The sequence below is a fragment of the Cetorhinus maximus genome, chromosome 19, assembly GCF_964194155.1.
Source record: "Cetorhinus maximus chromosome 19, sCetMax3.hap1.1, whole genome shotgun sequence".
Lineage (NCBI taxonomy): Eukaryota > Metazoa > Chordata > Chondrichthyes > Lamniformes > Cetorhinidae > Cetorhinus > Cetorhinus maximus.
Window position 1 is genome coordinate 75,179,755 of NC_135897.1, and position 16,429 is coordinate 75,196,183.

Genomic DNA, 16,429 nt, shown 5'->3' on the forward strand with positions numbered 1-16,429 from the left:
TTGTAAACAAGCTTACCTGAAATAAGGTCATTTAATTTTCCAAATTTTTCTTAAGCTTGATCTTGGACTGGTTGATCGGCCATCAAAATGGGTATCAGCTTGTTGGTGCAGACTAATGGGACTGTTTCAGAAACTGATATTGTATAAAGTCTTGGCAGTGCAATGCATTGGATCAATATTTCAAGGCACCATTAAGTGGTGGCATGTTGGGGTGATTCCCCAGCGTCATTGGGCTGAACCAGGCGTCGGATTCCTCGCCCCTCTACCCACCCCAGCTAAAATGCTGGGGGGGGAAGCCTGCATAGGAAAACACTGGCTACCCTGCAGCTATTTAAATAGACTGGTGCCAGGATTTCTGCCCCTCAGGAACAGGAAAGCCCGCTATGGGGAGCTTCCAGCCAAACAGAAGCCAGTGGCTCTCCTGCACTTCAGGACAGAGGCGCGTGGTGTTGGATTGGGATTTGGGTCAATGTTTAGGGACGTCGCCAGGTGCTAAGCTGGCAGGCCCTGGCGAGGGGAGCGATGAGCGTTAGGGAGCTGGGATTTGAGATGCCAACCAGGGAAGGGCAACCTGATGCTTAAAGAGACTTGGGTGTGCTTGTATAAGGAACGCAGAAAGTTAGCGTTGTTTTGACACAGCGGGTGGTAAATGCTGAGCTGTTCATACCCCAGAGGGAAACTTGAAACAACTATCACAGTTAGCTTTCAATTTGTATTTTCGAGATGTGGGCTTTGAATTCAGTAATAATAAGGTCACGGAGCCATGAGGTTTTTATAAAACTAAATTAAACATTTATTAATAAAAGACAAGATTGTAAGCATGCACATACGTCTACAAATTACTGCTACAATAACTTTTACATCCCCTAATTAATCTGATTCCCAGTCACACCTTCGTTAAGGCAACAGTAAAACACACAGGGAAGAATTTTCCATTTGGCGTGCGGGTATGCGCCCGACACGCTAGGACATTAAATGACGTGATGACATTGGGCATGCGTCCCGACGTCGCCGTGAAGTCGCGCGATATTTCGGTCGGTGGGCACATGCCAGAGTCGGCTGTGTGCCTGCTGATAATTGATAGGCCTATTAAGGCCACTAACCAAGTAATTAACCTGAATTTTACGCTGCTCTTCCAACCTTAAGGTTGGCGGGCAGGCGAAAAGGCCAAGCAGCTTTTACATTTTTTTAGGAAACCTCATCCATGAGCAGGATGAGGTTTCCTAAAGCTTTTACAAATTAAATGGAAACTTTCTTTGAAAAATAAAAATATGTCCCATCTCATGTGACACAGTCACATGATGGGACATATTTCATTAAATTTTTAATGTATTTATTTATTTTTTAAAAAAGCGCTTCAATCTCCCTGAGGCACGGAGATTGAAGCGCTCTCCCGCGCGCATGCGCGTGAAAGAGCGCTGGACCCGACTCTTCCTCCTCCCCCTCAACCGCACAGGTAGCGCTCAGAGCTACCGCTCGCGATCCACGCAGGGTGGGCCTTAATTGGCCCGCCTGCATGAAATCGCAGTGTGAAGCCAATCGCGGGCAGCGGTCGGTTCCATGACTGCTCCCGCCGAGCCCGCCCTACGAATGGAAAGTCCTGGCCGTTGGTTCGATAAGAACCAGGCAAAGTAAATGATACCCTGAACAGTCGAATTCAAAGTGAGTTCCCTTAACTTTAGTCCCTGGAGGAGGCAGTTTGGTACATAAAGGCTGAAGGTGTTTCACACTTGTTGAATCTTAGGCTGCTTACCCTTACACACAGTCTTCGCTCCTTTATACACATTTTCCCTTTTGAATGCAAATACCCATTGTTTCACTATGGCTTTGGACTTTACCTTTCTGATAATAAAAATCTCTCATAGCACTAAGTTTTACTAATAATCTTTGGGAAAAATAAACGCACTGTTTCTAAACTTCATCTGGCTAGGTGACACATCTCACCACTCCTTTGAAAACAACTGAATCTGGTTCTTTTTAAAATACAAATGAATGTCCTTTTACACACATTCTAAACTTCCCCCATGTTTACATAAAAGCCTTCAGACCAGCTGCCTTTAATCCAATTAAGTCTCTCTCACACAAACAGAAACACATACCACTATTTTACAATTAATTCCAGTAACATTGAGAATTATTATATCTTCCTGACAGCATGCAGGTGCAGCAAGCAATTAGGAAGGCAAATGGCATGTTGGCCTTTATTGCAAGAGGATTGGAGTACAAGAATACAGAAATCTTGCTACAGTTGTATAGGGTTTTGTTGAGACTGCATCTGGACTACTGTGTGGAGTTTTGTCCCCACATTTAAGAGAGGATATACTTGCATTGGAGGTGGTACAGCAAAGGTTCACTAAATTGATCCCTGGGATGAGAATGTTGTCCTATGATGAGAGGCTGAGTGAATTGGGCTCATGTTCTCTGGAGCTTAGGGGAATGAAAGGTGATCTCATTGAAATGTACAAAATTCTGAAGGGGCTTGATAGGGTGGATGCTGGGAAATTGTTTCCGCTAGTCCATGGGGGCACAGCCTGAGGATGAGGGGCTGATCGTTTAGGACTGAGATGAGGAGAAATTTCTTCACTCAAAGGGTTGTGAATTTTTGGAATTCACTGCCGCATTGCATTGAATGCATTTAAGGCTGGGGTAGACAGATTTTTGGACTCCCAGGAATCATGGGATACGGGGAGTGGGCAAGAAAATGGAGTTGAAGCCTGAGATCAGCCAAGATCATATCGAATGGACCATGTGGTCTACTCCTCCTATTTCTTGTGTTCTTGTGTTAAAACCTTGGGTGGGGGGGTGGGGGTGCTGTGATGGCCCGAGGTGGCTGGTTAAGGAGGTACCCTACCACCCACCCAGAAGGGAAAAACAGTTTGGACCAGTACTCTTATTTACTGGTGTTCCATTTTAAATTATACAAAACCAGTTCAGACCAGTATTCTTATTTCCCAGCTTTTACTGTTTTTTCCTTCAGGGCACCGCAGGGTAAACCTGTCAGGCTGGCTGCTCGTTGTGGGCCTCTCTCACCACCTGTTAACTCCCAGGGATGAGGCCCTTAAGTGGGTATTAGTTGCCCACTTAACGGCCTCAATTGGCCCACTAAAGGGTGGGCCATCCGATGTCACCCATGCTGCTGGTATAATTACCATGTGGTTTTGTACCATGCTTCAAAAGTAATTTAGTGTGAAGTACTTTGAGGCGTCCTGGGGACATGAAAGGCACTACATGAAAGGGAGTTTTTTTTTTATATAGCAAGAAAACCTACGCCCTGAAATGCTGTAACTTTGGTGGGAAATTGTCAGAGCCCCGGCCCTGTGGCACATGGTCCTTTTTTAACCATTTATGCTGTTTCCCTGAGAATCATGTTGACCTCTTGTTGAAGTTGCAACAGGAGGCTAAGGGAACTGGCAGGAATCTTTTGCCTGTATGGGAGAATATTTTTATATAGAAGGTTGCCAGTCGGTTTGAATATACATTACTACTAGGTACCAGGGAAATACACATAATGACTTGCTTTTAAAAAAAAGGCCATTTCAAAAGTGATTGTTTTCTGCTTCCATTTTTCTTAGATTGGGAAATGTTTTGTAGTTTGTCCAAATTGTTTGAAACACATTAGTTCATTTTCAGGAATGGAGTGGGCTGACAACTTTTCCATCTTTTAGAGTACATGATTGATTGTCAGCTCAATTTTGGTTTGAGAAATGCATGTTTAATTTCTTTTGTTTCATTCAATTCTCAGAAGGTATAGCTCAGCTGATTTGCTCCAATTCAGGGGACTCTATAGTGGAGAGAGGCAGGCAGGAGACTCCATGGAAGGTTAGCACTGAGCCAGCATGTGGACCTCGTTTCAGGCCCAGTCTACATGGAGTTTTAGGGCAGAAAACACAATTGTTATTTTCAATACTCCAAAGAGAATATAAGTCTCAATACTACTGTGCAACCTACTGGTAGTCTTTGCTACTATTCACTATTTAATGAATCTGATTTGTAGCTTATAACCTAAGGTACATCAAGGAGATCACACGATATATTCAATAAGCCAATTATAGAAAATACAGTGACAAGTACTTTTAGTTGACCTGTGGATTCTCTACATGTACCTAGAAATTAGATAGTTAAAGGCAGACCTTGATTCATAGGGAACAAGAACTCACTCACATCACTTATTTTGGCTTTGGAACCAAGGGAGGTATTTAAATTAATTGTCTCAGAAAACCTAATAGTGAACATAATTTTGCCAGGCATGGTAAATACTAATAATAACTGGAAATTATTACATTTCTTTTACTTTTCCCACTGATATTTTTCCTCAGTAGAAACCCATGTATTTAACCATTTTATTCAAGGAAGGTGCTGGGTGATCCAAGATAAAATATTCCCTTTGGAGCAGGTCCAGTCTTTGTCAACAATGCAGTGGAATTAGTCCATTTAGAATCTGATCTTGGGCCATCTTTTGGCTTTCCAGTTTCTGTTAATTATTTACAGAACTAAGGAGAGTATTGGTGACTCTACAGGGAAGGTTAAAGGAGAACTACATGGAGGCAGTCTATGGTCAAGTGCTTATGAATAACACAAATTATTCATAGTGTTATAGCGTTCATTAGCATTGTGTAATCTTGACTTAAAATTAGTTCCAAAGGTCATCCTATTCCCCCTTTCAAAATCTTATATACGTTGTAATGCTCTCCATGAGGAAACTATAAACCAAAATAACTAAATTTGTTGAATGACTCCCAAATGAAAAAACTGCCAAAAAGATTCCATTCTTTGAAGGTTTTACTTTAATATGGATCAGAATCCATGATAATTAAACATGAATTGACAGGCAAATTATGGTGCGTACGAACTACAAATTACACATGGGGCAGAATTTTCTGCCTGTCGGGCGGGCGGGCCCAACCCAATCTCTGGCGGGCGGGGAGCCGATCCCCGCCAGTGAAGTGGGCCCCGCCGCCATTTTAAGTGGGCAGGCCAATTAAGGCCCACCCAGCAGGAAGCGCTATGTGCTTCCTGTGTGGGCAGGGGCGGATTCCCCAAATGCGAGAGTGCACTCTTTCGCGCACGTGCACACGCACGAAAGAGCACACATCTCCCCGAGGTTAAGTGCTGCCTCAGGGAGATCGCTGACAGTTGGATAAATGTTAAAAATAGAAAAAAAAAATCCTTAACATGTCCCCCTCATGTGACAATGTCACACGAGATGGGACATGTTAATAAATTTCACTAAAACTTTATTTAACTTTTTTAAACCCTACATGAAACCTCATCCTGCCGGTGGATGAGGTTTCATGTTTTCTTTACTGCCCGCCAGGGCTCTTGGCCTGCCCGCCAACCTTAAGGTTGGACGGGCAGGTCCTTTAATTGTTTTAACGATCCTGTCAATGGCCTCAATTGGCCATTGACAGGGCGGTGGGCCCGCAGCTGATTTTCCTGCGGGCCCGCCTTCCTGAAGATTTAAATGGGGGGGCGGGATGACATCGGGTTCTCCCAGACGTCATCCCGTGTCATTTTGCACATCGGTGAGCGGGCCCCGCCTCCTGCTCGCCGATGGCAAAATTCAGCCTATGGAATAGCAGATACAAAAAAAACCCATCCCATGAGATTACAATCATTCATATAACTTGCTGCACAAATGTGGCACCATGTACAATCTCATGGTCTTTCCAAATTGGCCTTCCAAATGTAGGAGATCTCATTTTTCTCATTCAATGAATTTGGTCCTTGAGTCACTGCAATGGTAGCTCCATTCCATCCAGGTCCCCCAGAGACGGTCCTCACCCAAATAGCACACTCCTGCTGAACATCCTTAGTAGGTTCATGACTGTCTTGATGGCAAAGATTCCCCAGAGATTCCTTTATTTGACTCCTTAAATAAACCTTGGTCTGGTTGGGTCTGGCAAAACTCAAATATAGCTGTAGAATTGTCTGATTCACAATCTCTACTCTAACTGCGTCTTCTGCTTTCTATCCTTTTAACTGCATTAAAAAGACAGCTCCTTGTAAATGTGCCTTCTCTGTTCTCCCCCCTGCTGAAGCTCTTCTTTGTGTCTGCCAGCTACACAGTTTTTGTTTGTTAACTTCCTTCCTGTTGGTACTGCTTCCAGGTCAAGGGTTGCCAGGTCAAATGGACCAGTATTATTTGTTCTTCAAGAAAATTATAATTGATCGTTTTACAATTGATGCAAACTCTTAAAAGTTCTTTTCAAACATTCTTTAAACCAATTACAGATTCCACTGACATTTTGAAGGAATTACTTCTTTTGTTCTTACTATACTATTACTGGGTCAATGATCGTCACGCCAGATTACAGTTTTGTGCTGTCTTATTGAAACATAGGAACAATAGTGGGCCATTTAGTCCCTGTTCTGCAATTTTAGTATTTGTGCTGCCAAAGTTAGTTTTAGATCATAAGAATATTTTAACAGCAATTTGTAGATATATCAGTATTTTAACAATTTTAAATTAACTACTGGAAAGCCTATCTGAGGGATTAGGGGGTGGGAGGAGGAATAGGAAAAATGAGTCATCTGTATTAATATTGTTTGTTTAAGGTCCCAAAATAATTTGATTTGTATTGTTTAACAAATTATACCAGATGTTCAGTCCACTCAAATGACAGAAATAATTAATATTAAACACCAGGCTAAGAAGGGGCTCTCCTCATCATCATTTATTTGCAAATGTTTCAGACCTCTGAAAGGCCATTTTCTTTGATATCTGACTCAATAGGAACTCATAGGTGTTGCTTAGACCTGAAGATGAATAAATTGCTGAAGGTAGGTACCTAAGAGATTGCCCTGCCACCTTTGAAACCAATGGTTTGCAGCAGGCCAACATTAGTAATTGGTAGCAATATCTGACTATCTTCTATTTGTCCCAGCCTGGATCAAAGGAATGAAAGAGACACTGAGATTAGTGTCCGGTGTTTGACAGATCCCTACTCCCTATATGTGCCAGAGGCAATGGAAAGTCTTTGGATATAGGGGTTGAACCAGAGGACCTATATGACTTTCCATGTACAAATGAGGGAATAGGTCCTACCTAACTGAGAGGAGGCAAGAGTGGGGGATAGCGGAGTGCACCTGGATCCTGAGGTAGGGAAGTTGTTGCCTCAGTCAATTGAAGAATCGTGACACCACACCCCAATCTGGGAATAAAACCTGACCAGAGGAGATTGACCTTATGAGCTTATGTTGTCACTCAACCTAGGAGGTTTCCAGCCAGTAACTCGACTGAGTTCCTAGTTCACAGCGGTGTCACTAGACTAATACCTACCATCTGCCCAGCGCTGTAGTCTAACCCTGGCACAAAACTATGGCCATCTTGGCCATGAATGGGTCCAGCTGATGGACTTTCATTCTGGGCTCCTCAACATGTTGTATCCATGCTTATTAGTCCTCTCACTGAGGCAGTGGGCAATTGTCTGCACAGATGAGACAGTGAGGCTGATTATTACATGGAATGGATTATAGTGAGAGAAGCCCTATATGGATGTTTCTCAGTTGTCACAAAAGATTGAAGAGAAAAGTTAGGAAAAATATGTAGAAGGTTGATAGAACATGAAAGGCAGAGTGATAGAGTTGGGTTTTCAGGAGGGATTTAAAGGTAGGGGGAGAGAATTAACATCAAAGTGTTTTTGGAAGGGATGGGGCATTGTGCTGAAAGGTGCAGCAGAGGAAGCAAAGTAGAAACATTACTTCAGAATTAGAAGGGTATGCATCAAGAGAGAGTAGATCAAGATCATGGAGGAGAAATTTCAGCCCAAAACTTAGGTAATTGTGCTGAGATGTTGCTTTTCCTGTGTTTAATTTGTGATTTTGGCAAGAAAGACCGCTGATTTCTCCTCGGTTCACAGTTTGAATTATTTCTTTTTCAAGCCCAACAACAACAGGACAAGGTAAACAGAACTCAAGATTCTGTAAGTTGCTTGAAAGGATGGGCATACTGTTGGGATGGTTCAAACAGCTGAACACTTACATTATCTAGTCTCCTATTTCAAAGTCTATTACAATGGTAGCTGTTAAGATTCGTTAGGTTTGGAATAATGTAACTTACGGAATCATGTTCCTTACCTTCCATAGCTTGCCTTTGGATCATTTCTTGGATTGCTGGGACTTTTTCTGGATGAAAACCGGAAACAACTGGTAAAGTGTTTTAATAATCTGGATGATAAGAAATATTATGTACTGCAGGATATTGAGATATATTATTGGCAGTAAAGCCCTTTGGGAGACACTGAAGTTGTGAAAGGCATTATTTAAATGTAGGTTCTTTCTTTCTATGTATTCTTCATAAAATGCACTCTGTTGGTCCATTAACCATTTATCAAGTATTATCGTTATTTTAACAATGTCAGTATTTTTGTACATCCCAATCTAAAATATATATGCATATATTTGTGCGTATATAAATAATATATAATATACATAAATAATATATATGTGCATGTGGTTTTCTGAGCCTTGGACAAATGCATTGCCTAATATGTTGTAATTTTAAGATTAAAGTCTGTTTCATTGGAACTTCATATCTACACAATGTAACTTGAAGATTTTAGACAGGATTCTGTCATTTTCACTTGACTGATCAGATAGTTGATGCTGCAGAAATAATATAATGGGGTGTCTTCACATCCTTGACAGTAAACTGGCAGAGCACATTCTCCACCCATTAGAAAACTGAATTTTAATGACTGGCAGCTGTAAGAGGCAGACTATCTGTTCTGCAACATTACAGAAGTGAAGACAAAAATATCCCGAGTGTTTTATGAATTAAATATTTGGGTAGTTGTGCGAACACTTTATACTTTGTCGTCCTCTTAGAGTATGTACAAAAACAGCACTGATATGACAGGTGTAGTTCTTGTAACTAAATGGTGTCCGCCTCCTGAATGAATGTTGTAGATTTAGTTTATTGTATGTCTGTTAGGTGTTACAGGTCAGTGTTCATGTGATGTTTACTGTACATACTTCAAACATCAATCTGGGAATGAAGAGGAGTAAGTCTGCCTACCCAAGTCTGCATATGCAATAGTCTTGCCCACTCTGCTCTATGCATGTGAGACATGGACTGTGTACCAGCATCATGCCAAAAAGCTCAACCATTTTCACTTGAGCTCCCTTCAGAAGCCTCTGAAGATCAGATGGTAGGACAAAATACCAGACACTGAGGTCCTTGCCCGAGCTGGGATGCCAAGCATTTACACATATTGAGACAGTCACAACTGAGTTGGGCTGGTCATGTAGCCAGAATTTCTGACACTCACTTATCAAAGTGAATCTTCTATGAAGAGCTTGAGTCTGGGGTGTGCTCTCATGGTGGTCAAAGGAAGCACTACAAGGACACTCTGAAGACCTCACTTAGGAGTTTTGATATTGACTTCAAATTCGCTCAGGATCGCTGCACCTTGTGTGCCCTCCCTCGAAATCAAATGCATATCAGAGGCAGAGGGAAAACGCAAGGAGAGTAAATAATAAGCATTGCTGAATATTTTATGATCGGTCCAGTCCAGTATTATTCCCTGCTCCCTTTTCAAGAATCCTCGTGCTAATTCAATTCTATTCATGGTTTACCTCTGAGATCTATTTTTATAATCAACATCCAATTTACATTTCTCCTCTCAAACCTTGACTGCTTCACAAATCTCAAAACCTAGCAGAAAATTGATACAATGTACACAGAACAGCAAACCATTGCTGCCCCACTATGCTGTAGAGGCTGTGTCAAGAAAATGTATCCCAATGAGTTTGACAAGACAGATGACGTTTTGTAAGGCTAATTTTCTTCACTGCATGCCCACAATGCTTATTACAGGAAAACGCCTGTTATCCGGCACACTCCAAGAATGGGAGGTGCTGGTTAACTGAGATGTAAGGTGAGTTCCATGTTTTCATCCAATGAGAGAGCTCCAGAGGTCTTGTGAGGTGTGGGAGTGCACGAATCAAGTGAGCGGTGCTGAGGGGAGATGGTGCGGCAGAGCATTGGAGACTGAGACCAGAACGGGGATGGGCTGCTGATAACTATAACTAGTGAGTTTGACATGTCCAATCAAAAAACAGACCTGATCCCATAATTCCGGTTAGTGGAGAATTCGGGTTGGTAGAGTGTCGGATAACAGAAATTTTACTGTACCTCGGTGCAAAATAGGAAGAAGAGGTGGAGATATGTAACGTTATAGTCCCACCCTCTTTGCAATACCTTTGTATTTACGAGACATCCTCAGAGGTTGGGGTGTGTGCTTGCACTTGGAACAATCATAAGTATTGAAAATCCATGCACATAAGACCGGGTTGACATCACCATGCCTCATGCCTCATTTTCCTGTGTGTCTGCAAGCTGGCCTTGACTCACGCACCCAGCCCTCAGATTGAGATGGGTAGCCAGCAGGGGCATAGAAGAACCAGAGCATGCATCATTGGGCTCAACCTTTTGCTGGTGGTTTTTAGACACCAACCAGAAGACCTGCTACCAATGGCCATAATCATTGCTGTAGACCTCTCCACCCAGAATGACAGGTGGGTGTGCATTGCCTAACTTTGTTCCTAGGCAGGGGAGAGGAAGGTTAGACCTCCTACTCATTAGGCTTCATGTGGTGGAGAAGCAGGGCAGATTACACCCTCCACCCTGAATAAAGTAGCTTTTTGGAGATTCCCAAGGCATCATGTTTCAAGCTTTCTCCTCTTCCAACTGTACAATTTAAATATTGCTAATGTTCGTCTCCACTGGCATCAAATGCATTCTTTTCCAGCATTCCTTCATCCATATGTTCCTCTTTATCTCTATTTACCTCCTTCTCCCCTTCCGAAAACAGGACTACAGCACTTTCTCCCAAGACATCTGTTGTGGTTTGGACAAGCCAGCTGAATAAGTATTAAAGAATGGTTTCAACCCACTGTATATTTTTGTTTGCTTCTAGTGGAACATGTCTCATTTGCAGCTCTGCATGTGTTCAAGTAAAACTGTAGGCAGTTCATTCTCAAAGGATCTGTAAATTTTACATTAGCCAAGAGCTTTTCAAGTAAATGCTGTGGCTATTAATCTAAACCAGAGCCTACAAATTTTACATTAACAGCATTGTGCAATATTGGTAATTTGACAGGAAAATATCCCATTAGTTATTTTTAACATAGCGCAGATGATAACACTGATTTTGGTGACTGCCCTAAGCCTTCATTAACACATTCTACACATTGCACCTTATGGAACCGGTGACAGGAAATTCATATTTGGGGGAAGATTCAATACTTGTAACCCAGATAAACTGCACAAGGCCTTTACCATTCTATAGAAGTGTAAGACTTTCTCCTGCCTGGGTGCATGATATTCAATATAATTATTTCATACAAGGGGTGTAATTGGATTCTATTTTATTAGTAATCTCACAAGGTAGAAAGATCAAATGACTCCTGAGCAACAAAGTGGAATGATTGAACAAGATAGGTCTTTTACTGTCAGTGAGAAGCATTGGAGCCCTTGGGTATTTCTCTGTGACACAGCTTTTAAGAGGCCAGAGGATAAAGACTAAATGGTTCACAATTGTGTCTGTGTTTCCTTGATCAGCAGGTTTGAAGACTCTGCTGATTGCTGCCTCTCACTACAATATATTTTCAATAACTACTAAGCAACACAGCTTTTCATGACATTTCAGTACTCAAAAAAATCATTAAAATGCCAAGATAGAGTGGGATAATAAGTAAGTAGACAAAAGGATAAGATTGAAGTCAATGGGAAAGACTCTTGAGAATCATGTGCAGTGTAAAACAGGTTACTGATGCACTATGAGCCTGTTATGCACTTCTAACCTGGCAATTTCACCCCATAAAGCCAGGTCACAGTAAACTTTCATTAGCAACAAAATAAAAGAGAACTCCAGCCATGGTTCCACTCTCTGTTTGCAAGGCCATCTCATCCACCCAGAATGAAATCCATATATCCATATTAAGAGCAAGAGTAGGCCATTTGGCCCCTGGAGCTTGCTCTGCCATTTGATAACATTGTCTACATTATACCAGTGACAACAGCCAAAGAAGTACTTTTGCATTGTAAAGTGATTTGGGACATCGTGAAAGGCATTGTATAAATGTAAGTTTCATCTTTCTTTCTTTACGCCTGCATGGAATAGGCAGAGTGACTATAAAAATGATGAAATTCGAGGCCTAATGCTTAGTCTCTAATCACAGAGCTATCAACTGATTTTAGGAAAATGGCTACAAAGAAATCACTACATTTACAAAACAATTCAACTCTGTAGCTAATACAGCCTTACCATTCTGCCTTCTCCAGTGCCAATCCACTGTCGTACAATTGCATTGTACACTGAATTTACAGCCTATCCACGCATTCTGTAAGATGTTGCATTATATTTGTACTGAATAAATGTGCAAATAGTTTTTTTTTTAAAAATCTATTTGTTTGAGGTGTGAAAGAAAGAGGCAAATTAAGTGACAAAATGTAATTGATAAATAAGAAACTCCAACAGCAAAAAAGCCTGACAGCAAAATCCAGTGAGAAATCATTCCTCGAAGCACTTAAGTAATAGGATTGGATTTCTATAAAAGCCCTTTATGCTGTTTCGCTGGGATTTCAATGGATTTATTTTGCCAAAGTTGCAACGAATGATCAGGAATCCCCACCCCCCCCACCACCCAAAGAGAAATTTTAGTCCCACAGGATGGTGCAGGTTGGGGTGAACCTAGGATGGAGTAGTGATTTGTAAAACTTTTCTTTGGGCAATCTCTTCATGACAAATAGATATTTAATTCCCAGACTTCAAGGGTAATAAAACAGACCGATAGTGAGTCAACATCCTTTTTTGTATCACTCCCATTTTTGGTTTCTTACATTTATTTTGATGAGGCTCAAGATTATTGTAATTCAACACAGCATGTCATCAGGATTATGCCTGCTTTAGGGCATAATAAAAAAAAATTAGACTGCTATTTACATGCTGATTTAAACTCAAAAAGAAAATTTGAGAAGTGTACAGTATTTCATTTTGTGGTACGAAACCTTAAATGTGAGCCTCAACCTCCCTCCACCCACCCGCCATGTTTTTATAATGATAGCACCAATCACTCATGAGGGTTTGTGTGAATACATTGTGGGTTCATTTATTGAGACTAGGTACATGAGAACATATATACATGGATAGAAAACTTTAAGACAGCAGCAGGGCTGTGTGTGTTGTGTTCTGCTCACAGCTGAGGTGAAACTGAGGCTGGATCACATGACACACTTCCCTTCTAGCGATAGCATTCTATTATCCCTTAAAGGCGTATTACAACACTTCCACCCCCCCTCCCCGTGCCTCAATCCCCCTATAACTTCCCCCAAATGCCCCTCCAACCTCCCTCTCCCTCCATCCCCTCCTACCTCACCCCCAAATTTCAGTTATAGTTTTTCAACTAAGAATACACTCAGTTGCCGTGCTGCTGTTATTGGCCTTCTGGCAGCTTTGTACTTTACTGGTCTGCTTTTCAAAAAAAAAATCGGAATCATGAAGCTGCCCGAAGGTTGGAAGCAGCAGCACAGCAACTGAATGAAACTGACTTGATGGACTGGTTTTAATACAATCGGAACTGTCAGCCTGATGGTGCCAATTTTTATTAAGCTGGTCTTACAGGTCTGAAGCTCTGGCTGGATGACTTGAGAACCCTGTTTACAATGCTGGGCCTGCCCCCATCCCCAGTGTCCTGGTGTTTGGCACCGTCTACACCCCCCTCTCCCGGGCCCTGGGTTAGACCACGTTTACAGTACTGTGTGCCATTCTGGTTGCCATATTATATTTTCTATAACTTACATTCAACCACCACCCCCCAAGCCCCCAACACCAAACTGTCCCTTCACCTGCTTCTGGCCTTTTGTACATCCCATCTCTCTCTGCTTGACTATTTGTGGCAGAGCCTCAGTCATATTTTGTGCCTCCATAAGCTCTTATGCTTCTCCACCTTTCTTTCCTCTTTTAAAAAACCATCTAAAAAACCTGCAACTTTGACATAGTTTACACTCTTTGGGGGCTATTTTTCCTGGTTACTTTAGGTGCTTAAAATATATGGTGACTTGCTGCACAACCTAGCAATTATGTGAGACTAGCCATTACCATTAGCAATTGTGCCAAAGGGCCAACTCGGGAGCCATAAGAAATGGACGACCAGGGGGAGCACCAGATGATCCCAGGTATCTACTGTAATGGGAGAGATGCTCGTTACCATCTAACTGAATACAGATTTTGAGAGATGTCCTCCACCATCAGACTTCAGAACACTGCTGGCATACACCCTACTGAGGTTCCATCAAGATGTCCACCATCTGCATTTAATGCTTTCAACCCTTTCCCCATGCAGAAAACAATAAAGAAAGACCAACAATTCCAGCATGACACAATTACTATAATCACTTTTTAAAATCTGTTACAGACATAAACAAGGAAAACATGACAGAACAAACAGCACACTATTTACCCTGATCCTTATCCCGACTGGCTATCCTATAAGTGCCCTTGCCGACTCTGGTGCTTCTATGAAGTGCCACCCAAGTGACAGCAGCACACAAGGTGGATGGTTGCAGAGAACTTGAAGAGGGCAGTAAGATATCCTCTTGCATCACCTTTTAGAGGCTGTGAGGCCGTGATGGCTCCACCTCAGACTGCACCATCTCAGTATAGGCTTGAACAGTCTGAGTCAACTGGCTGACAGGCAACCGAAAGGGTAATGATGGAGAGCTGGGAGAGGGAGCAGGAATGCTGCTATTCAGAGAGAGGCCGGGGGTTCCTGCTCCATAATTGCCTCTGTTCAGCCAAACCAGTGATCTTCTGGAGGACATATCTATGGGAAGCTGAGACACCCTGCAAGTCCCTTTCAACCGTTGAGCCTGAAGCCACAATGACAACTTTGGGAGTTCCATCGCAGCACTTTGACGTTCCATTGAAGATGTTTGATGTTCCATGGAAATTGCTATGACTGCAGTGGAAGCTGTGACCTGGGTCATCAGTCACTACATGATGCTGGACCTCATGCCGAAGAGGATGGATTCCAGACTCTGCACCAAACCAGAGGTCACACTGGAGGCGGTCTCCTCTACACCCCCTAGCCATGGCCCAAAAGCTTTCAGGCAAGCCATCCATTGCACCAAGTATTTGATTTGTCAGATCCACCAGTCTTGTTCTGGAACTTGGCTATACTAGGTCCTCATCTCACTCAGCAGAACTAGTGTCTGACCTTGCTCCCAGCAAAGTGGCACTTGTGTTGTCCCTGTGCTTGTTGGTTCTTACCTTGACCACTGTGTCAAATCATTAAATTTCTCACAGTATTGAAGCCACGTCCTGAGAAAGCTGTGACCTCCTTTGCGATCTCCTGCATCCTCCACATTAATCACCTCTGCCCCCCCCAACCCACCACCATGTAGGTACATTACTTACTTACCCCTTCCTATGTACCTCCTCTTTCTTGGTTCCTTACTCATCCTGATATATGCCATTTCCTGTCAGTCAGCACACTTCCACATTCTACACCTTCAATGGAAGTGTGTGTGTGGAGGCTAGACATACCTCTCTAAGAAAATCTTATTATGTATCAACTCAGTTTTCTGTTTGTAGTTATTTTGACAGCAGTTGAACGAAAGGACCCTATTCACGAATTAAACCCTTATACTTGCAATGATTTTCCTACTTGTCTATCCCTAATTACCCTTGAGAAGATGGTGGCGAGTCACCTCTTCTGAAGAAGAGTCATACAGACTCGAAACGTTAACTCTGTCTTTCTCTCCACAGATGCTGTTAGACCTGAGTTTTTGCAGCAATTTTTGGTTTTTTTTGTGTGGTGAGTCACCTCCTGTATTCTCTATTGTTTTGAAGGATGAGAGGTGATCTCATTGAAACCTACAAAACACTAAAAGGGGTATACAGAGTAGATGCAGGTAAGATGTTGCCTCTGGTTGGGGAGTCTAGAACCAGGGGACACATTTTCAAAATAAGGGGGAAGCCACTCAGGACTGAGATGAGGAGAATTTCTTTTTACTCAGAGGGTTGTGAATCTTTGGAATTCTCTGCCCCAGAGGGCTGTGGAAGCTCTGTCATTGAGTGTGTTTAAAGTAGAGATTGACAGATTTCTAAATACCAATTACCTAAAGGGATACGGGCATAGTGTGGGGAAAAAAGCATTGAAGTGGATGATCAGCTATGATCATATTGAATGGCAGAGCAGGCTTGACAGGCTGAATGAACCCCTGAAGTCCATGTGGTGTAGGTACACCCACAATGCCTATTTTCTTGTAGTGGTTTGATACAACTAAGTTTTTTAATTCATACATGGGATGTGGCGTTGCTGGCTAGGCCAGCATTTATTACCTGCCCTTGTTCAGAGGGCATTTAAGAGTCAACCACGTTGCTGTGGGTCTGGAGTTACATGTAGGCCAGACAGGTAGGCAGAT

At 42.3% G+C, this 16,429-nt stretch overlaps 1 protein-coding gene across 4 annotated transcripts in view; it reads left to right on the forward strand.

Moving 5' to 3' along the window:
* LOC144693933 (transmembrane protein 255B) overlaps window positions 1-16,429 on the forward strand; it is a 124,731-nt gene that overhangs the window by 21,681 nt on the left and 86,621 nt on the right. For all 4 annotated transcript variants that reach the window (XM_078564166.1, XM_078564167.1, XM_078564164.1 and 1 more), the window contains one exon: window positions 8,086-8,148. In XM_078564166.1, coding sequence (XP_078420292.1) covers window positions 8,086-8,148 — 63 coding nt within the window. The remainder of the gene's footprint in view (window positions 1-8,085; window positions 8,149-16,429) is intronic.